The following is a 21,900-nucleotide window of genomic DNA, read 5'->3' as shown; positions in this document are numbered from 1 at the left end:
TAAGATGTTAGCCTTGGTCTAAGGGGGAGATGCATAAATCGCTAGTAAGTCCAGCGAGATAATGGAAGACCTGAATGGTTAGTATGAGATATGAAGAACCTCAGTTAAGTTAAGTTGGTATAATGAGACAGTCTCCATAAGGAATATGCCTCATCTTAGAGGAAACCCGAAGTGAGTAGAATGATCGTCGAGCGAATCGTGTCAAGTTCAATTACTATCGATTAGGCGATCACAGAAAAGCTATAAGATCATACCCAGTTATGTGTCATAAGGGTAGTGCCATTGCACAAGACTCTAATCTTTAAGGTGCTCGCAAAAGACTTAGCGTACAACCGTACTATGAGTATTTTAGGAAGAATCTCAAAAAAAAAAAAAAAAAAAAAAAATCAAGTATGGGAAGTACAACTCATGATTTAGGCAGACAAGAGAACTAAGGTGAAAGAATTTCACTATTTCTCCAAGCTAGGAATTCGACTTTCAGACTCCGAAGTGGGTGGAGTTATTGCTCAGAACATGACTTATTCCTCCTTAGTCATCGAAGTTAGAGAGAAGCAGTTTGGTGATTCCTGCTTGCTGCAGATGAAAGAGGGGATTCACGAATAGAAAGCCTTAGCTTTTGAACAAGGGGGAGATAATGGTACTTTGAGATACCGAGGCAGATTATGCGTTCCAGATGTAGATGGAATCAGAGAGCTAATTATGTCAAAAGCTCACCATTCTAGGTCTACCCCGTTCAGCTAGGAGACATGATTTAATTTCGGTGATTGTGGACAGACTTACGAAGTCAGCGCACTTCTTGCCAGTTAAGACCACAGATTGAACAAGAAGATTATACCAAGTCATATGTTAATGAAATTTCCGGATTGTATGGGACCCTAGTGTCCATTATTTCAGATTTTGGTGCTCAGTTCACAGCGAACTTCTGAAAATCCTTTCAGAAAGGATTTGGGTACGGAGGTGAACCTTAGCACAACTTTTCATCCTCAGACAAATGGTCAGACAGATACGCTATTCAGATCTCATGTTATGATATTCATGTTAGTTCAATACTCAGATATTTATGTCAGCTTAGTACTCAGGTATCAGTCCAGTACTCACGTATTCATGCCAGCTCAGTATTCAGCTAATCCAGCATTAAGTTAGCTCAATATTCAGTCAGCCAGTCTTCAGTTAGTTTAATAGACATTCAATTTAGTATCTCAGTAGTTTAGTAGTCATGTATTCATTCAGTTCAGTAACCATGTGTCCTTGATTTCAATGGTAATTGGGATGACCACCTGCCTCTTATTGAGTTTACTTACAAAAATAACTACCATGCTAGTATTGGGATGACACTGTTTGAAACCCTTTTTGAGCAAAGGTGTAGATCACCAATTGGTTGGTTCAAAGTTGGTAAAGCAGAGTTGTTAAGATCAGATTTGGTTTACCAGGCTATGGAGAAAGTTAAGTTAATACAGGAGCGTTTGAAAACGGCTCAAAGTCACCAGAAGTCTTACACAGATGTGAGACAAAAGGGACTTAAAATTTTCAGTAGATGATTGGGTGTTCCTTAAAGTCTCACCCATGAAGGGTGTCATGAGATTTGGCAAGAAAGGCAAACTCAACCCCAGATATATTGGACCTTATAGAATTCTACGAAGGATCGTTCTAGTAGCTTATGAACTTGAGTTGCCACGAGATTTAGCTGCTGTACACCCAGTGTTTCATGTATTTATGATGAGGAAGTGTGTAGGAGACCCGTCGTTGGTTGTTCCTACTGATACTAAAACAGTTAAGGATAGTTTGACGTATGAGGAGATCCCCATAGCCATTCTTGACCGTCAGATTCGCAAGTTGAGGACTAAGGAAGTAGCTTCAGTGAAAGTCCTGTGGAAGACTCAGAGGGTTGAGAAAGCTACATAGGAAGCTGAGGAGGATATGAAATCCATGTACCCGCACTTGTTTCAGGCTGCAGAAGAGATTTATGATGAAGCACCAAGATTTTGAGGTATGGAAGCTTTCTTTTCATGTTTTTGGTCGTGTGTGGCCAATTTATAATGCTATTGTGATGTAGCCCTGTGAGGCAATGATATTATGGGTTTTTGTGACAGGTTGGTAGTGCCTTATTACAGGGGAAACTCTAGCGAAATTTTTGTAGAATCCCGAATGGTTATCATTCGAGGACGAATGATCCCAAGGGGGAGATATTGTAACACCTCGTAACTTCGGACGAAAGTTTGACTCATAAGATGATAATATAATGGAACCAATATGAGGATTATAGGAAGTGTTTTTAAAACCAATTAAGTCATAAGAAATGTCTTTGGGCAAAGCAAAGTTGAAAACCATTCTACGGAACATGTTTGCAAGAGAGTTTATAGAAGGTCATACTTCCAACGATTTTAACCCCATTATTAATTTGGAATTTGGGAAAACATCCTTGATTAAAGTTGTAGCCCTTTGAAATATCTTTCCAACAGTATATTATGGAGGTCAAACGGACATCTTTGCAAAGCGTTATGCCCGTTTTACTGAAGCCTGTCTTCGCTGGAAAATGGGTGACTTCGACGGGAAGATCGACGGTTCGTCGATCTGATCGACGGTTCGTCCTTTGAACCGTCGATTGTGCATTGTTCACTGGAAATTTGACCAATTCGACGGAGCAGATCGACGCTCCGTCGATCTGATCGACGGTTCGTCGTTTGAACCGTCGTTTGGTCCGTTAAGTACGTTTTCGGGTCAAAAGTCGGGTTTACGCGTTTTCTTGTTATATTTGGGGTTGGGGTTTATTTCCCCAACACCCCATTCACGAAAATTCTCTCTAAACTCAGAGACAACAAATCCCAAACCTCAAGATCTTCCAAGGTAAGTTTTTATCATGATTCTAAGTTGAATTTAAGTCCCTAATCCCTTTCTAACTTGAGTAAAACTCTTCTAATCCATAGAGTTAGGATTGGAACATTTTTGTTGGATGTGGAAACCCTAGAACCCGAATTCAAGAGGATTGGACTTCAACAAGGTAATGTTTTTATCCCTAATCATTTATAGTTGTGAATTGATGAATTCTTGGGAGAATAATATTTGGGTTGGATGAAGAGAATTATATGAACTATGCTAGAGTTGTTGGATTGTTGATTTGGGATTGTTGTATTCATATGGGTGATGAAGAATGATGTTAATTACATCTAATTGAGATTTTAGCATTAGCTAGAAGTAAAAGAATGGAGATTGGGTGAAGAAAACACCATTAATGAGGGTTATAGAGCTTCATGCCCACTAAGTGTTTGATAAAATGCTTAGATGAACAAAACATGGATATTGTTGCTAATATAGGATCCCTATGACTTGTATTGCTATAGATTGAAGTTGAAGGGGTTGAAGGACATTGTGATACGCTCAAAAGCGGAAAGTTAAGGTATGTAGAACTTCCATCCACATGTGGGAATCTCTACGTTCTTCCCCATGATTCGTTTCGTAAAATATATGAAGTTCAAATCCTAGGGCATTAAACCCAACATATTGGTAGCCCGTAATTATGTATGTATGTACATGAATTTTGTATCTATGTTCGTTATTGTATTCCTAATCTTCCATTACGGATATTAGGAATCCTAGCTAAATCCATGAATCATGAATTCTTCCTCATGTGTTCTCATTATGTTTATATGAAACTTTATGATTTCATCCAGCAAGTTACAAGCATGTTTTCAAGTCAAGTATATATATATGATTATGAACTATTGTTATTACTCATGCATCAAAAACATGTTTTGCAAGACTATGACAAGTTATCTTATGAAACTATATTTACAAGTTATGATTTATGAAAACCATGTACAAGCAAGTTATGATTTATGAAAATCATGTACAAGTAAGTTATGATTCATGAAAACCATGTACAAGTAAGTTATGATCATGAATACCATGTACAAGCAAGTTACGATTCATGATATACCATGGGCAGCAAGTGCCACTATTTTCATGTTCATGTTTTGGGAGTTGCATTAATTACCGAGGAGGGCTTCAGATAGCCTCAAAACTACGTAGCCACCGTAGGATGAGGATCGCTCCACCCATGTCCCGGACGATCTCTCATAATGACTGGATCCTTTCATATTTTATTAAATCTCATGTTCCCTGGCAAGGACTGAGTGTTCTGCTGGCGGGACGCAAGCACCAGACCATGGATCGGTTATAAGTTATTGCTCTCCCTACTTATGATATTTTTACCATGTTTTATATATATATGTATGCACTCATGTTCATGTCCAGGTTTTCAGTTTCAGTTCTTATCATGTTATTCCATGTCCCATGTTATTTCTTTCAGTTGTTTTACATACCAGTACATTCAATGTGCTGACGTCCCCTTTTTATTGCCCGGGGGCCTGCATTTCACGATGCAGGTACTGATATACAGGACGACACATCTGCTCAGTAAGACAGCATTCGTATCAGCTTATTGGTGAGCCCCATCTCATTCGGGGTTTAGTCAACTTTTGTTTTATGCTTAGTTATGCATCTGAAGGTACGCTGGGGGCCTTGTCCCAGTAAGTATGTTTTCCAGTCAGACTCATGAAAGAGGTTTCATAGACTAGACAAGTCAGTTACGTTATGTCAGACATTCGGAGTCGTATAGCCATTTTTGGCTCATTCATGTTATTTCCGCACTCATGTTTAAACAAGTGTTTTTATTAAGTATTATGACTTACTACGTTTTATAAAGGCTCATCATGCATTCACGTTATATTTCCGCTCATGTATGTATCATGATGATTCAGCAAGCCATGTGGTTCGCTCGGTCACACGCAGTCAGGCACCGAGTGCCGTGTTACGTCCAGGCCATGGTTCGGGGCGTGACAAAAACGATTCCTGTTTCTAATGCACTATTACACAACACGACATTAGCAGTCAGCTGTGTGATTGTGTTAGTGGAACCAAGAATGACACCATCGTCTTAAGTGACTCCGAATCAGGGGCGTATGCAGAATTTTTTGCAAGCAGTGTCGATATTTAAAGAATTTTAATTAAAAAAAAAAGGATACTCTTAATAAGAGGCCTATACGTTTTTTCATACTTTTGTTTATAGTGTATATCCTTAACAACATAAAGTCTTTAATTTCACTTAATAAAGATATCATTTATATTAGTAAGTATACATTCAAGTTAATAAGATGTTAACCATGCGTTAGAAATACAATCTGTAGGATATTATTGTATAAAATCTATTTACTAATATGAAGATGTGAGTAGTCTAATGCAAAATTCTGAAATATTTTTATAATAAAAGTAGAGAATTTTTATTTTTATTGTTTACTTTTTTATATTTCTACAAACTACAATATTGTTTAAGCGATGCTCAAATCATGAAATTTACAATTAATTAAAAAATTGGAGCCTAAAATTTTTAGGGGCCTAAAGCGAAGGCTTCACTAGTCTCCCCCCTTGAGCCACTTCTGAAGTGAACAGATGAATAAGTCACTATAACGACAACATAATTTAGAAAAATACAATTAAGGTGTTAAACTACAACTCTCCTCGATGAGCTTCTATTTTTTTGAAACGTATTCGTAATAAACTCATTACAAATATTACTAAATACTTTTTTTTTACAAGTCACAAACTAACTACTCAGAAGCTTAGCAAAGACAATAACTTATAAATCACTATAATGACATCATAATTTAGAAAAACACAATTCAAGTATAAAATTACAACTCTCCTCGATGAGCTTCAATTTTGAAACATATCTATAATACACTCTTTGAAAATATTACTAAATAATTTTTTTATACAAGTCATAAAACAACCACTCATAAGCTCATCAAAGGCAATAACTTATTTTTGGCTGCAATATGAATTTGATGGATGTTGGTTTACTTGGTTTAGAAACTTTATTTTTGGGTCGGCGTCAAATGATCAAGACCCGACTTCGATAAATTTTCTGAACAATGCTATTTTTTTTTTAAAAGTCATTAGGGCTGACCAGATTGGAACACTCGACCTCGATGGTAAAACTAAAAGCTTAAACCAGCGCGCGGATGGAAGCACTTTTATCGAGCAGTGTCATTTTATTTATATAAAACCGGTATATCTTTTGATTCGCTAGATTATTTATGTAGATATAAATAAAAAATATTTCCGGCCAAGACACCGCTTGGTGTCATGTGCCTCCGCCCATGACTCCGATGATTGTGGTGGTGTTTGAGGGGTGGGACTCGTTGGAATCAATGATTAACAAGGATATACTTCAGCTGTTAAAAGTTGTTGATCAAGCTAAAATAATCAAGGAACACAAGAAGTAATGAGAATATGTGTTGGTGAATTCAACCAAGGGGTGTTCCTATATATAAAGAGTAACTAGTATTACTCAGTTGATTTGGAGTAGGAAATATAGAGATCTCATAAATGGAATGGTTGATAGTTTTATTACTAGTTCAAGTGGGATTATGAAGAGGATACTAGTTCAACTAGGATTATGAAGAGGGAGAGTTTCCTAAATTTTCTCTCAGTAGTCTCCTAAAATTGAATTATGGAGAAATTTCAAAAACCCTCTTCTATGCTTTGTCTTTGTAACACTTAATTTTCCTCGTGGATTAAAAATTAAATTCACGTTTTTTCATATGAAAACTTATTTAAATGATAATCTGTGACTAACTGAATAGACAGTCTACGGTCAACCAATATTGGGACGCAATGTAGCCTAAGTGGTGTGATGCGCTATAATTCCGGCTTATATTTTTGCACGTCACTTGATCATTCAGTTTGATAGTACTTCTTAGCTAGCGTTTCTGATTCCCCAATTCAAGATGAAACAATTGCTTGACTGAAATTTTGTGGTAAAAATAAGTAGAATTTTGTTTCTATGAATTAGTCGAGGTGCGCACAAGCTGACTCAGACACTACCATTATAAACTTTGTTACAATAACATATATTCGTCAATCTCCATGACACCAATGATATGGTAATTAGTTAAATTGGACTACCCGTTAACATAACAATACGACTCAATGTGTTCAAATTCTTTTATTGTGGTTGTTATTTACTAGTTACAAATAAGACAACCAAAATATCTTGAAAAAAAAAATTGATATATATATATAAGCTTCCATCCTTCCTTTGCTTCCACTAAAAAATTATGCAAAGGAGTGTAATTCCAATGCAAAAAATATAATTAATATTCTCATTGATGAGTTGTAGTACAGAAATTGCCACATAATGAAGTCAGGCTCAATCATATTGTTTATACGCAGAGAAGAAAATAACAAGTATTTACCATAACACAATCATGATTATGAATTTATGATATTAATATGTATACATGCATGATCTTGCATTCGTGACTACTATATTGCCACTGTTAACTTTTAGAAAAATACGAATCTAAAGACACATGTTGATGTTCAGCAAAGAAATTAAATTTGCACGTATGTCTTTGAGCAGTGCCTTCTACTTCACATGTTCCAATTCCATCTCGTCTTGCCTAATAAGAAGTAGTGTGTCGTAAGGGTGAAAAGCTCTTGTGACCCCCTTCGAGTTTACACTCGTAGTTTGAACACCACAAGTGCTAACACCACTTAATGAAAAATTCATTGACAATGCCTTCAACAACAATTTTTCAGCTTCTTTTTCGTTCATCCCTTTCTTCCATTCGTTCTCCAAGAAATCGCGCAAATAAGTAACCTCATATCCACGAACAGCAAAATTAGACTTCTCCATAACCATTCCACCATAACATATCTCATATAGTTTACTTCCTCCACCAATAATAAGCCCGGTTTGTAGCATGTTTTTATTGTTGTAATTATATGCGGACAACATCGTACCTATAGTCTCAGCTGCGACCATAGTACTTTCTTGATCAAGAATAAAATTGCGAGCATCTTCAAAAACGATTTTTGTTTCTAATGCATAATTACACAACATGACATTAGCAGTTAACTGTGTGATTGTGTTAGTGGAACCAAGAATGACACCATCGTCGTAAGTGACTCCGATGATTGTGGTGATGTTTGAGGGGTGGGACTCGTTGGAATCAATAATGAACAAGGACATACTTAAGTGTTAAAAATTGATCAAGCTAGGAAAACAAGAAGTAATGAGAAGATGTGTTGGTTGATTCAATTGTGGGATGTTGCTATATATAAAGAGTAACTATTATTACTAAATTGATTCGGAATAGGAAATACATATAAGGAGATAATCTAAATGGGAAGTAGAACCGTAGTTTGTTACTAGTTCAAGTGGGTTTAGGAAGAGAATACCAGTTCAACTAGCATTATGAAGAGGGAGAGTTTCCTAATTTTTCCTTTCAACAGTTTGCTAAAATAGAATATGGAGAAATTTCAAAAACCTTATTCTATGCTTGTCTTTGTAACACTTAATTTTCCTCGTGTATTGAAAATTAAATTCACGTTTCTTATTTTGATCTTTTTTCTGTAAGAAAATTTATTTACATAATAACTTTTTGATTTGATTATCATGGATAACAAGGACTTCACTCGTAGGTCTGGTTTCCATTCCAATTATCATAGTGATGATAAATCTCCTCATGATATGCCGTAAGAACTTGGAGTCTCTATCATATTGATGACAAATCTCCTTATGCTATGCCAAACCACAAGCACCGCAGGAGGTGAAAGCCTGGGTGAATGAATTTAATAAAACAAAATTAAAAAGAATAAGTTTTTGTGATCAAACGTTATAGATTTTTTTTCTCAATATGTTAGCATATAATTTCTAGCCATAAAAAATTAAAAATGATGTATAGACATATTCATGATGCTTTCCCGAGTTTTCTATTCTTCTACATTAATAAAATTAATTAAGAATGATTTATTTATTGTTTTAATTATCAAGATTAGGTAAGTCTAAAAACATGTATGGTGTAAGCTCATATATCGTTTGATGTAGTTAGTGAGAAGCTTATCTGTTTTTAGCTTTAATGTGATTGTCTGGGCAAACTAGTCTACGCTCAACCAACATTGGGACCAATCTAGCCTAAGTGGTGCGATATGCTACACTTCTGACTAATATTGTTGCACGTCGCTTGATCATTCAGTTTATAGTATTTGTTTAGCTAGCGTTTCTTACTCCACAATTCACGATACCGAATTTTTGTGGTAAAAATAAGTAGAATCTAGTTTACATGAAATTAGTTAAGATGTGCGCAAGCTGATTCGAACACTACATTTATTAAAAAAAAAAAAAAAAGCTCTTTCATCTGTGTCCTTGGCCATGGGCTACAAGCTATAAGTTGAGGCATTCAACTAGCTCACTAGGCTTACAGGTTGAGCTGCAGTTTATTTTGTAACTCACTTGTTTGACAGCATGACATTCAGAATCTTAAAGAAAACAACAACGTATTACTTTAACATCCTGGTATTAATTACAGTCAATCGAATTGATTATATAGATAGAGCAAATACGTAGATTCTACATTTCTTCAAAAATCAAGATTCTCTATTCTTTCACATTATTCTGTCCTAGCAAGAAAGGATCACACTGACCACTAAGGAGTGCGACGGGATTGATGGGATTCCTCAACCCTTAATCAGATGTTTCGAGTTCTAGCTCTAGGAGAATGGAGAAACTCTTGGTAGGGAGCATGTTCCCCTTTATGAAGCCTACACTATGCAAATATGAATTAGTCGGACTAGTGACCTCTAGATAAACTCTAACAGTCATTGATAGCCTCTTTCTTGGGCTCTCCAAGGGAATAAAAGAGAAAATACCCAATGGACAGAAATCTGGAAAAATCACCATATCTACTAAACTTTCTTCACTCAATTAAACTGTTTCTTGATTACTTGCAGCAAAATCTCGTTCCATGTATCAATAGGCCCTGGCAAACACCAATGAACACAGTCGTTCTGCACGCGTTCCTCAATCCCATTAGCAAATGGAAAAGGATGCATATAAGGTCCGGGATGACCATCTGGCCTTAGATATGCCAATTTCGTCACGTCCACTGCCTCAAATCTAACATTATGTGACATGTTCCTCTCACGAGCTTCCTTTTTCGCAGCGCTCACTTGTTTTATCGCTGTTTCCCTCATCTCCGCATCCATCCATTCGAGCTTCTTTTTCTCCTCTGCATCATAAGGCTTTGTCTTAGAACATGCCCCATACTTGTCCCACTCCCCTTCAAAATGTGCTGGTGAAAATGTTGTCATAATCACATCAAGTGGTCCAACATTTTTGCCTCTCCTCTCAATTATTGTCTTAAAAGTAGTCTCAAATGCCTTGCCATAAACATCATAAAATCCAACCTCAGTGTAATTCAAACCAGAACAATAATGACAACCTAGTACTTTGTCCCCGTAAAAATAAACTGCTGAATGCAAGAACCAATGTCCAACTGAAAAAACAACCAGATCCATTTGGCCTAAATCAGAAGCCCATTTCTCATCAACAGAGTCCAAGAACAAAGTGTTATAGTTTTTCTTGTCTGATTTTTCAACCCCTTTAACAAGAAAAGGTGACCAATATATTGATACATTCACATTATGTGAAGGAAAATGCCATTTCCTAAACTTGTTGTCCTCACCATGATTGAAAACTAAATCATGAGGACTAAAAGTGGATAACAAACAAAGTAAAGACTCCAATTGATTCCTAGCTAGTGAATCACCAACAAAGGCTAAATTCTTGTTCTTGAGGAGTTGAAGAAATTTTTTTGGGTCAAATCTTGGAAGTTGACAATTTTTTGGCTTCCATCTCCAATAGAGATAGTCATTATCAGGCCTTCCATGGGCTATGCAATTTTGCCCATCTTTGACTGTGCCACATTTTGTGTACAAAGGGCCTAACTTGTCATGAACCCAATTGCCATTGCTATAGTCACATGAAATTTCAACATTATCATTTCCTATTTCTGCAAAAAAGAATAATCTTTTGATGTGCAGCATTATCAACAAATGTGCATGCAAATCTGGAAAAACAGTGACTGAGCCAGAAATGTATACAAGTTGATTTTAAAAAAATAGTGAAATACCATACCTAAGCTTTGAATTTGTGACACTAAGAGCCTGTTTGGATGGGTTTATGTCTATAAGCTACAAACAACTTATAAGCTAAAAAAAATAAGTTGGTAGTCTAACTTATTTTTTTTTGGCTTATAAGCTGCTTTAGATAAGCTAAGTCAAATGGGCCAATTATTTTTTGAGCTTATTATAAGCACAAAATGACTTTAAGCTGGCCAGTCAAACACTTAAAAAAGCTGAAAACAGCTTATAAGCAACTTATAAGTCAATCCAAACGGGCTCTAAGACAATTTTTGAACTCCCTTTACCATTACACAAGATCTTTTTATGTCAAGGGGATTAAATAGTTCATATATAACATAAAGAATTATTTTCATCCTATTTGGATTGTACAATTTTCTGGTGAAGGGGATTCAATTGAACCTCCTTGACTCTCTTTAGCTCCGCCACTTCTTGTATTAGCTATAGTCTCAAACAAGTTGGGATTAACTATACAAATCCTCACTAGGAATGTTGCTCCACTTAAACTCATCTCTGGCAATTATTATACAAACACAAAATAAAGTACTAGAAGTTCTTTATATTCTACAAGTATAAATCTTTGAAAGGCTAAATGACGCCTTAAAAGCATATGATCTATTTAAATTCATCTCAAGTCAATATTATACAATACAAATAAAATTTACTAAAAATTCTCTATATTTTTTGTATGTATAAACCTCTGATAGGCTAAATGATTCCTGAAAAGCATAGAACCTACGATAAAAGTGCTAAAACAACTAAAACATGTTTTCAACTAATAGATATCGCCGGTATAAATCTTGGAAACACATAAAACAACAAGAAATTCCCTTAGTTTTTGCATTGTACCTTTTGATGGAGTTGAAGAAGAGGTGGTGATGATTAGTGAATGTTTAGATTGAGAAGGAGAAAGAGGAAAAGGACGGGCAATTAAGTGAAAAATTGCTAATATAGGAAGAAGAGCATAAAAAGCCCAAGGCAATAACTTCCTTAAGGGAATTGAATGTGGTTGGTCTTTGAATGGATTTGTTGTATCCATTTCTCATTTCCAAACCCTTTTTTTTCCTTCCTTTCCCTCAAAGAATAGTTTGCATAAAAGTGGATCAATATTAGTGCATTTTGGCAATAGGGTGGCAAGAACAAAGGAAAAAGATTTTGGTTACCAGTAGTTTTCCATTTCTTTGTTTTTGTTTTTGTTTTTGGAAGGGGTGATGGTGGAGGTTGAAAGATAGAGTATTTTGTGGATGATTAAGTCAAAGTGATGATCCCACTATATTTGGTTGGCCAACCAATTTCTTTTTTTGATAATGTGTCACCTAAGATTCAAACAAGTGATACAACTAGCATTTTCCATCCCTTTTTGCATCTCACATTGGAGTAGTTAGTGCCATACCAAATCAATAAAAGTGTGTTGAAATTTATCATAAACAATTGATATGTCTAGGAAAAACATGTAGAGAAATACTTCTTGGTTGAAATCATGAAGATATCATCAAGGTTCCTTTATAATAATTTGGTATAAATTTTAAAAGTACATTTACAAGGGGAATGACAAACGATTGAAATAGAATGGTGAAAGGAGTTTTATTTTGGAAAGTGTACTTAGAAAATTACAAAAGATATTAAAAATAAATAATAAATTTTTTTTAGTCAAATCAAAGTGTCTATAAGCTAATTCGACTTAATTCGGATTATAAGCACTTTTAATAAATATATGTCCTTTTAACCCTTTTACAGCCATTTCGAATAATAATGACCACCTTCCATTTTTTTTTTTTGTATAATGAATAAGCTAATTTAAAGTTAAAATTATTGTCTCCTTACATTTGTCATGCAACAAGAAATTACTACTACGATAGCCCCACATAATTGTTACTATGAAGAAACATTTTGCTCAAAACTTATCTTAAAACTCAACAAAAGAGAGCTAAAATTCAGCAAAACCAGTATTACCCCCACAGCTTTCTTAGATTTGTGAATTTCATACTAATCCAACTAACCTGTTTCTTTCCCCAAAATTATCTACCATATAGGTTAGAATTGATCCGGTGAAGAAAAGAAAATTTAATCGATAACGACGTTAAGTCTGGAGAAAGCATCTGATCACATATTCCAAAACCTTCAAGGATTAGGCATAAATAGTGTAATTTTATGAAGGTAGCAAATTTAGATGGAGAAATCATTATCCACAGATCAAATCATCAACAAGATTTTATTGCACTTACCCGTGAAACCTCTCATTCGATTTCGATCCGTTTGTAAATCATGGCGTTCTCTAATCAATGATCCAATTTTCATCGATGCACATCGAAAGAAAATGGAAATTGTTAGCGACAACTTGCGTCTATTCCAAATTGTGTACCAATTATATCCCAACGAAGGGCTTCGATCGTGGTGTTACGCGGGAAGCCCGAGCAACGAGTTAATTCACCCGGGCTTCCCCATAATGAACACGAAGCCATGTACCTATGAGTTGGTAGGTTCGTGTAACGGATTAATTTGTTTCCTCACGAATTTCTTACACGGTAAAAAAGAAATCAATTTATGGAACCCGTCATTGAGGAAATACAGGACGGTGCCCGCTTCCACCTTCTCCCCGGAACGTCAGAGGCACGCGCCTAGTTATGGGTTCGGTTTTGATGGTAGCAACGATCACAAAATGGTAAAAGTTACTTACATTGATGATAGAATATTAAAAAAACCAATTGTCGAGGTGTATAGTTTAAAACAAGATTCATGGAAGACCATTGGGGACTGTTTTCCTTCACAATATTATTACGTACGAGGTGTCACGGTTTTCTTCAACGGGTGCATCCATTGGCTTACGCAGCGCGAATACGGAAAAATTCGACCTAGGAGGTTGCCTATAGTTTCTTTTGACGTGGAAAAAGAGGTGTTTCAAGAATTTTGGCTCCCCAATCCTACAGAACGGGAAGCCAATTGTATAAGCCCGTTACATGGATCACTATGTGTTTGTGCAAAATCAACTTCACCAATCGATACAATTCTCGATATTGAGGTTTGGTTGATGAAAGAATACGCAATGGAGAAGACGTGGACAAAATTGTATGTGACAAGGTTGGATGAAGAGTTGTCCGGGCCTATAATTCCTTTGAGAGTGTTGGACCATTTTGCAGAGGCAATTGTGTACATAAATAAGAATGTTTTTTTATATGATCATGAAAATGAAGAATTTGAGGATTTTGGTATTTGGGCTAATGGAATTGGAGTTCCTTATGTGACTTCTTTTATGGAGACTTTGGTTTGGGTTGAACCAATTATAGTTGAAACTACTCGAATTAAAGAAGAAGTTAATTTTACAATTGAACGTATGGAAATTGAGAATGCAAAGCTAGAGAGTACAACTAGTAAGAAGGAAACTAAGGAAGTAGGTGCTAAGCAAGATGGTAATTGTGTGATCCTATGATACAATTTCCTCATTATGTTGTCTAGGGACACTTTTTCTTGTAATTTTGTTGTTGTATTATTAGGATTAATGTTATTGTAATGCATCAATTAGTATAATTCACAGTTAGGCTTTTGAATATTTCTTTTCCTATATGGGTGAAAAATTTCTTTCAGAGAAATCCAATCTTTTTTTATGGTCAATTTATGTTTTAGAATTAGGGGTTTATCTTAGTATAAAATTTGGCATTAAATTTGTCCACGGTAGTGTTTGGTTGTGGACATTAAACTAAAACTAGGAAAAAATTTATAATAATCCTCTTATTATAATCGCGGGATAATCTTGACATGCCGAAATGAGTTCTCTTTGATTCACGTAAAGCTGCACGAAGAATATCGAAGGAAGTTATTGCTTTTGCTATCAAATCGTCCATTATCCCCATAGTGCATGGTTACCGGCCAGATACAGTAAAATCAAATGAAATGTGAAAGAATTTCACATTCAAATCTATAAAATTTAAATTCTAAATCCATCTCTGTATAAAATGAAAATACGTTAACATTACATTGTGAAAAAAACAAGCAATCACCAGAACCAGAAGGGGCGAGATGTGGATGGTCGATCATTGCTCCTTGGTTTTCCCCACATTTGCGTCTCTTTAGGACTATGAAAATAACAGAATAAAAAAGTAAGAAGACAATCAGAAATTTTTCATAAGACAAAATTTGACGTAGCTAATACTATGTGGTCAATTCATTATTTGACATTGACAACGTAAGAACATAAACATAAGATAACAATGCATATAATGTTGGAAAGAAAATGAAAGTACAAAGTCATTCTAATGTTTCTCAGAAAAAACATCCTAAACGAATAATACTAGTAGTAATTAACTACGTAGTAATTTTGGGATGGTGACTTTTTTCGGATTTGATGTTTTTGTCTGTTTTTCTTTTACAACACAATGTGATAAGTATTGAAATAACAATAAAAAGAACTGAAAACCCATGTGCTAAGACCTTCAAATTCAGCCATTCTACCACAGTAAACATTTTTTCTTTTACATGTTCGGTATTCATTTTAGAATTTACGTTACATAAGGTCTATTAAAGGGAAAATGTTTTTTATTATAATTTTTTTTATTCACAAGACTTGAACTCGAAATTGTTGATTAAGGATGAAAGAATTATATTCATCTCACCACAATGCTCAATAATAAATCACTTTTATTGGTTAGGAGATTCCAACATAGTTTAAATTATTATATAAGTTTACAAATGGATCATACCTCACTATAGCGAGCCTCCTCATCTCATGATTATAAAACCTGCCACACAGACAAATTGCACCAACAAAATAAATGAGTATAAACAAACAATATGACTGTTTGCACTTAAACCTTGTTCTTTGTTAAATCTGTATAACACAAATTATCTATGTCAAATGTGTAGGTTCAACGATACTATATTCCAGAAAGAACATAAAGGTTTACAAAGAGCAAGTCCTCACAAAGTAATGCCCCAAATTTTATTGTAATGAGAGACTTATCCTCTATTTTTGTTAATTTTTATCAGTTTTTGGTGTCTAATGTAATTTTTGCTGTACAATTTTTAAAATTTGATGGGGCTTTTCTTGTGTTTCTTGTTAATTTTTTTCCCACAATTTCCATAAATCTAACAGTCCGAATTTGTAAATATTTGATGGTGACAAATTTAGAGTACCAAACTTCTCAAGAAATATGTTTAGGAGATATTTTGAACCTACTGTCAAACATAAAGACCATTTTTATTATTATTTGACCAATTGAGCAGATAATAATTACATCAAAATCAGATTAATGTACTTAAGCAAATATCACAAATCTGCTTTGAAATGTTTTACTTAAACCGAGAGTTTACCGAAGACAACCACTCTATCTCTCTGAAGTAAGGGTAAGGACTGAATACACTCTACCCTTCTCAGACTCCACCTGTTGGGATTACACTAGGTATATCGTTGTTGTTTTGTAAGCAAATATTATAAGTAAATCAAAAACTGTAACCAAATTTATTAATGATAAAAATGACCCAAGTTTCCATTTAGTTTTGAAAATAAAAATGTATTTAAAAACCACATGAAAATATTGTAAATCATAAGTTAGTTATATACAAGGGAAAAGGGTCAAAAATACCCTTCTACTTTGGAAAAAGGGTTAAAAATATCCTTTGAATTTATTTTGGGTCAAAAATACCCCTCTCATCCTTAAAGTTTTCAAATATACTCCTGTTTTGACGGAAATTATCCCCCAAAATAACCCGAAATCATTATTTAAACTCGTTCCATCATTTAAACCCGACCCAACTAAATAATAACTCATAAGATCCTCTTATTCCCCCAATTCCCTTAAAATTCAAACCTACGTATTGGGGGAATAAGGGGATTTTATGGGTTATTATTTAGTTGGGTCGGGTTTAAATGATGAAGCGGGTTTAAAAAATGTTCGGGTTATTTTAGGGGATAATTTTCGTCAAGACAAGGGTATATTTGAAAACTTTAAGGATGGAGGGATACTTCTAACCCAAAATAAGTTCAAAGGATATTTTTAGCCCTTTTTTCAAAGTAAGAGAGATATTTTTGACCCTACTCCCTGTATACAAAGCAGATAAATGAGAGAAAAGAGGAAGTTTACCAGCGTCCAGTTCTGTACGCTATATAACCTGCTGTAGTATACACTGGAGCCATAATAACTGTCATAGCATTCAATTATCGCGAAATTAGAATTTTCATTAAAGAGATTCAAAGTATAAAAAAATAAATACATAAAATGTCAATGAAATTCAACAATTGTATAAACATTATATATAAAGAAGTCAGAATTCAGATCAATAGCATTTCATAAGAGTGAACTTACGGGTACGTATTATATTTTTGATGAGATTATTTCCAAAATCAGCCATTTTCAGAGCTTTACTCAGCTAACAAGAAACAATGGAAGTGGAGAAAGTGGGTGGAAAAAAGTGTGGTGCTTTTTCGACAAGGAAATTAGTGCAAATAAGAATAAAGATTAATAATATTTATATTACAGCTAGGAAAAGATTCCTTAGTAAAATAATATATACTCTTATAAATAAAATAATATCTCACGCGTTTCACTTTACGTGACAAGGTTTAGAGTACGTGTATTGAAGATTTAAAGTACATAAAAATTTTGTATGAATTCGGATATAAATTCTTCAGATTTTGGAAATAAAAATTATGCATTTAAACACTCCAAATTAAAATATTAAATAATTCAAAGTATTTTAAAATGTGGTTAACGATGACCTATTTTGGCTCACCAGACAATAATATTATGCCATATAAATTGAAACAACCGCGAATCAATGATTCATGAAGAATAAATAATGAGCAGAAACATCAAAGAAAGAGACGGTATGATGTTGAGAACCATCCTATTTTGTTGGAAATTATTACTGTTCTTTTATTTTGTTCATCTGCCCTTTAATATGATTATTCCAAAAAAACAATAAACAAAATAAAGGTAATGAGAAAACAGAAAAGTTTAGATCAAATACCAGACAACTGTTCATTGGCATTTTAAATTGAAACATGCAACCCCATGTGGAGCACATCATTTACTATATGGTTAAAAAATATTTTATTCTTTATAAAATGAAAAGCCAAAAGCAAAAGGACAAGTATCTTCCACTATTTGTTACTAGTTTATTTGATAATTTATCATTCTTTGCTTAGGAATTAAAGAGACTTTAGTCAACATTGGATTTGCGGTAAGATGGAGGTCTTCTATTATCCATTTTAATTAAACGTTCAGGCTGGTTGTTATTAGCATTCCAAAATGGACCGTATGACCAAACACTATGAATATTATAGATTAGCATATATAGCTAACGAACTAACGACTTCATCATGCGATAAGAAATAGATTTTGAACTTAATTTAATTTCAAAAGTTAATTCATAAGGTTAGCATTGTCTAAGATAATTAAAAATACCAAATAAGATTATTTATTGAGTTTAACTATAAATCAATCGTTCATGTAATCATATTCGGCGTTTTCTTGTCGATTATTCTCGTGAGACTGAATTTAGAAAGAATTAGCTGTAACTGGGATATTCTATCAATTAATTGCATAAGGTACCAAGAATAATAATAAAAAGTCCAAGTGAATTTAATAGAAACAATAAAATTGATCAACGTAGCAATAAGGGAAATCATGACCTAGATTGTTTTCCGTTCATAAATAATTCATTTTTTCTTTGATTCTTTTATCTAATTCATTCTTTGTCTAGTTATCGTTCACTATTTATTCTTCGATTTCAGATAAAAGGGCGATAATGTAGAAATTATCATATTTCGTTATGAATAGCCCAATCCACACTAACAACTATTGGGCCAAGAAGTAATAGGGTCCAAAGATTTTCACAAAAAGCTTATTTGGGCAGGCCCATTTAGCAACTAGTTAAAAAAGACGAGGAGTTAGAAAGAGCGGTTATGCGTATTGTAATGAACAAATGAGGGTTGCTCAGTGGGTAAAGCATCTTCAATACGATCGGTAGGTCCAGGGTTCGAGTCAAGCAGGAGGGAAAGTGTGGAAACAGTATAGAACCTCCAAAATGGGAGTAAAATTAAAAAAAAATTGTATCTTAATGTTTAAGAGTTCTCTCTCGCTCGTCTCTGTATCTCTGAGTTTCCACCCCTTCTGTATCAGTCTCCTTCTGCTATTTCCTTGTAATTCTGTTTAGTAATTGCAATACTACAAGTCTGTTTCATTGTATGTGAATTGATTTTTTCGGGTTTGTTACATTGGTTTCTATGAGACCTGTTAGGGTTTTGCCCTGATTTTCTTACCATATTTGAGTTTTACTTTTCTCTTGAAGGAAAGTCAAAGTATAACCATAATTGTTTTACTTTTCCTGAAAGGAAAATATAATTCTATTCCATATTTGGCTAATCCTTTTCTTGGAGGAAAAGGCTTTGGACCTCTATATATTGAAGAATCTCTCTCATACAACAATGACACTATAGCATCCACAATGTAGTCATTAAAGAGTCTTGCTTATGGGGAGATAATTCTCTCAATAGGTTTTATGCTTTTATATATTATTTTTCATATGTAGGTCAATTGATCAAACCCTATTAGAATATTATGTCAGTTTAGTATACTTTTCTTTGTCGTCTTATTTATCGTCGTTCAATGTTTGCAATTGTAAGCTTCCGCATGATGCCCTGTTATTTCGATCCCAACAAGATCGAGATTTACATACCTATCCAGTCACATACTTAGGTTTAATTAGTCTAGTGTTTGCCTAGTTTTATTCTTTGTGATTAATTTACTTGGAACTTGGCAATTTTATGATCAAATATAGGAATGAGGAACAAGAAGATTTCTCACTTTCAATGGCAATTCAAGTTGTCTTAGGAAGAGCTTTGGGTTTAATTTCCGCAGTAGTCACAAATCAATATTCAAAGGTATCTATCCCAGAAGGATGATAAAATATCATGTTTATATACATTATGGAATATGTTATTGGATATCTGTCCACCAAACATTGAATAGATGGAAAGAAATCACTTAATATTTTTGTCAACTTGCATTCTTATTGAGACAATAACTCATAAAGAAGAGAATCAATTTATGGATGGAATCAAATATGCCCTTTCAAAATTTAAACCTAAAATCTCATAATTTTTAACTATTTTATTGATCACTAGATCATAACCTTTAGTGCGAACTTAGTTCCATCTTTGAATTCTTTTTCATGACTTGCTTGGATCACTCGATTTGTCCCCCCAAAACTAATGTTTTCTTTTTAGCTTCTTGTTTGACAATAACTTCAGTCACACATTAGTTAGTTGGCTTGAGCATTAGACCCTTTGACTTAATTGGCTTCCCGCTATTCATAAAAAAATTTCCCTATCATTTACGCTAGAAAATACTGTTGGCTAAAAAATAAATAAGTTAAACCAAAAAGTCAACATCAAAATGAGATTGAGTTGCGTAGACTCCATAACCTGTTTGATTCTTAAAGTTTCTCTTTGCTAAGAAACTCTGCCTTGCTTCTCAACCCCATCACTTAATACAACTCCCAATTAATACTTCTCACGATTGATTAACTTATCCGCTTAATAAACGCTTGACAATACATTCACGTATTAGTATTTTTAAAATATGAGCCGAAAGTGTTTAATAAAAATAAATATTACGTGTTCAGATGTACAATTGAAACAAATAATCAATGTTGTTCACTAAAATTATAGGCTAAATATATCAGAAAAACCCATAAATTTATAGGTACATTTCATTTAGATATTCGAACTATGAACACGTAATATGTGTTTCTATTAAACACTTTCGGCTCATATTTTAGAAATACTTATATGTGAGTGTATTGACAAGCGTTCATTACGTAGATAAGTTAATCATATAAAATATGTCTCGTCCTTTAATTAGAAACATGAACATCAATTGGAACATGCATGAAGTTTTATGGCTTACTGAGGCTAATGCGTTTAATCAAAAGAAGATAACTCATTCTAAGCGATTAACTTATCTACTTAATGAGCGCATATGAACACGCATAAAGCCTTTTCAAAATGTTCGTGTCGAAAGTGACTAATAGAACACTTTATCTTGTATTTACAGATGCTCAATTAAACAAACCGTAATTCGAATATTTAAATAAAATTTACCGATAAATTTAAGGGGTTATCATTGTAACGAAAAAAAATATGAAAAGATTAAGAAGGGCAGAGATAAGTCATCATCACATAACCAAAGGATGTGATGCAGTGGATGGGGCTGGTTCGAGTCCTGAGTATAGAAAAATTCTGGGTAGGAAGAACTTTCTACCGAATGAGGCCCTACGCGGCGCGAATCTGAATATAGTCAGGCTCCAATACCGATACCGAACACCGGGTGAGAAAAAAAAATCGATCATCACTGAGCTCTGACTTTCTTAGCTGCAACGCCAAATACAAATTCTTAATTAATACTCCTTGAGTTATAATAATGCACAAATACTATTGACTCGCCATTACTATGTCGTTCCTTTTTCTTCTCGTTCTCGATTTCCAATTATTGCCGCCCTCATCCCCTCCACTATGCTAAATATCTAATCCTATTTTATTGGAGTATCTTTTTCCTCACTCATTCCTCACATGGGCCATTAAATAAAGACTTACACCTACCCAATTTTATATTAAATCAAATAATTTAATTTTTAATAATTTAAAAGTAAATTACTAATACATCTCATTTAATCAGAATTAACTGACTAGATAAATGAATGTAAGACACATATTTTACATTTATTTATTTGATATAAATATTGGAATGTTGATGAAAATCAAGAAGCTATATTGGGCTTTTGTTATTTAGGGCATCAACAACAAGCTCTTGTGAACCCAAGAATTGGTATATGGACTTGTCTTCAAATTCAAGAAGCCCAAGGATGATTTCAAGCCCAAGAAGCCAAGTTAAAATTATTTCCTTCTTAAATTAGGATTAGTTG

The 21,900-nt window shown here is 34.1% G+C and overlaps 3 protein-coding genes and 1 long non-coding RNA gene across 4 annotated transcripts; 1 reads left to right on the top strand and 3 right to left on the bottom strand.

The window, feature by feature from the left end:
* Positions 1-7,426: 7,426 nt before the first annotated feature.
* Positions 7,427-8,032, bottom strand: LOC132624323 (proteasome subunit beta type-6-like). Its single transcript, XM_060339122.1, has one exon. It carries the CDS (start codon positions 8,030-8,032, stop codon positions 7,427-7,429), a length of 606 nt encoding a protein of 201 aa, XP_060195105.1.
* Positions 8,033-9,361: 1,329 nt separating this feature from the next.
* LOC132625749 (xyloglucan O-acetyltransferase 1) lies at positions 9,362-12,228 on the bottom strand. The gene is made up of 2 exons (XM_060340345.1): positions 11,833-12,228; positions 9,362-10,853 (listed from the first exon to the last, which is right to left on the bottom strand). The coding sequence occupies exons 1-2, from the start codon at positions 12,020-12,022 to the stop codon at positions 9,763-9,765; spliced, it is 1,281 nt and encodes a 426-aa protein (XP_060196328.1). The 5' UTR covers positions 12,023-12,228; the 3' UTR covers positions 9,362-9,762.
* Positions 12,229-12,963: 735 nt separating this feature from the next.
* On the top strand, positions 12,964-14,499 carry LOC132629205 (F-box/kelch-repeat protein At3g23880-like). The gene has a single exon (XM_060344920.1). The coding sequence runs from the start codon at positions 13,154-13,156 to the stop codon at positions 14,408-14,410; it is 1,257 nt and encodes a 418-aa protein (XP_060200903.1). The 5' UTR covers positions 12,964-13,153; the 3' UTR covers positions 14,411-14,499.
* A 285-nt stretch (positions 14,500-14,784) lies between these two features.
* LOC132629204 (uncharacterized) lies at positions 14,785-17,433 on the bottom strand. The gene is made up of 4 exons (XR_009578144.1): positions 17,280-17,433; positions 17,058-17,115; positions 15,678-15,716; positions 14,785-15,053 (listed from the first exon to the last, which is right to left on the bottom strand). It is a non-coding gene; the product is annotated as an uncharacterized LOC132629204 (long non-coding RNA).
* Between the last annotated feature and the right edge of the window lie 4,467 nt (positions 17,434-21,900).

Source organism: Lycium barbarum, chromosome 2 (assembly GCF_019175385.1).
Source record: "Lycium barbarum isolate Lr01 chromosome 2, ASM1917538v2, whole genome shotgun sequence".
Taxonomy (NCBI): domain Eukaryota; kingdom Viridiplantae; phylum Streptophyta; class Magnoliopsida; order Solanales; family Solanaceae; genus Lycium; species Lycium barbarum.
Note: the sequence above shows the minus strand (reverse complement) of the source record. Positions and strands in the feature narration are given on the sequence as shown.

Bases quoted from the DNA above. Each gene is read 5' to 3' on its own strand.
- LOC132629205 (XM_060344920.1), top strand. From the start codon at position 13,154: ATGGAGAAATCATTATCCACAGATCAAATCATCAACAAGATTTTATTG.
- LOC132625749 (XM_060340345.1), bottom strand. From the start codon at position 12,022: ATGGATACAACAAATCCATTCAAAGACCAACCACATTCAATTCCCTTA. The intron at 10,854-11,832 runs GTACAATGCAAA...TCTTTTTTGCAG, and splicing joins TTCTTCAACTCCATCAAAAG to AAATAGGAAATGATAATGTT.
- LOC132624323 (XM_060339122.1), bottom strand. From the start codon at position 8,032: ATGTCCTTGTTCATTATTGATTCCAACGAGTCCCACCCCTCAAACATC.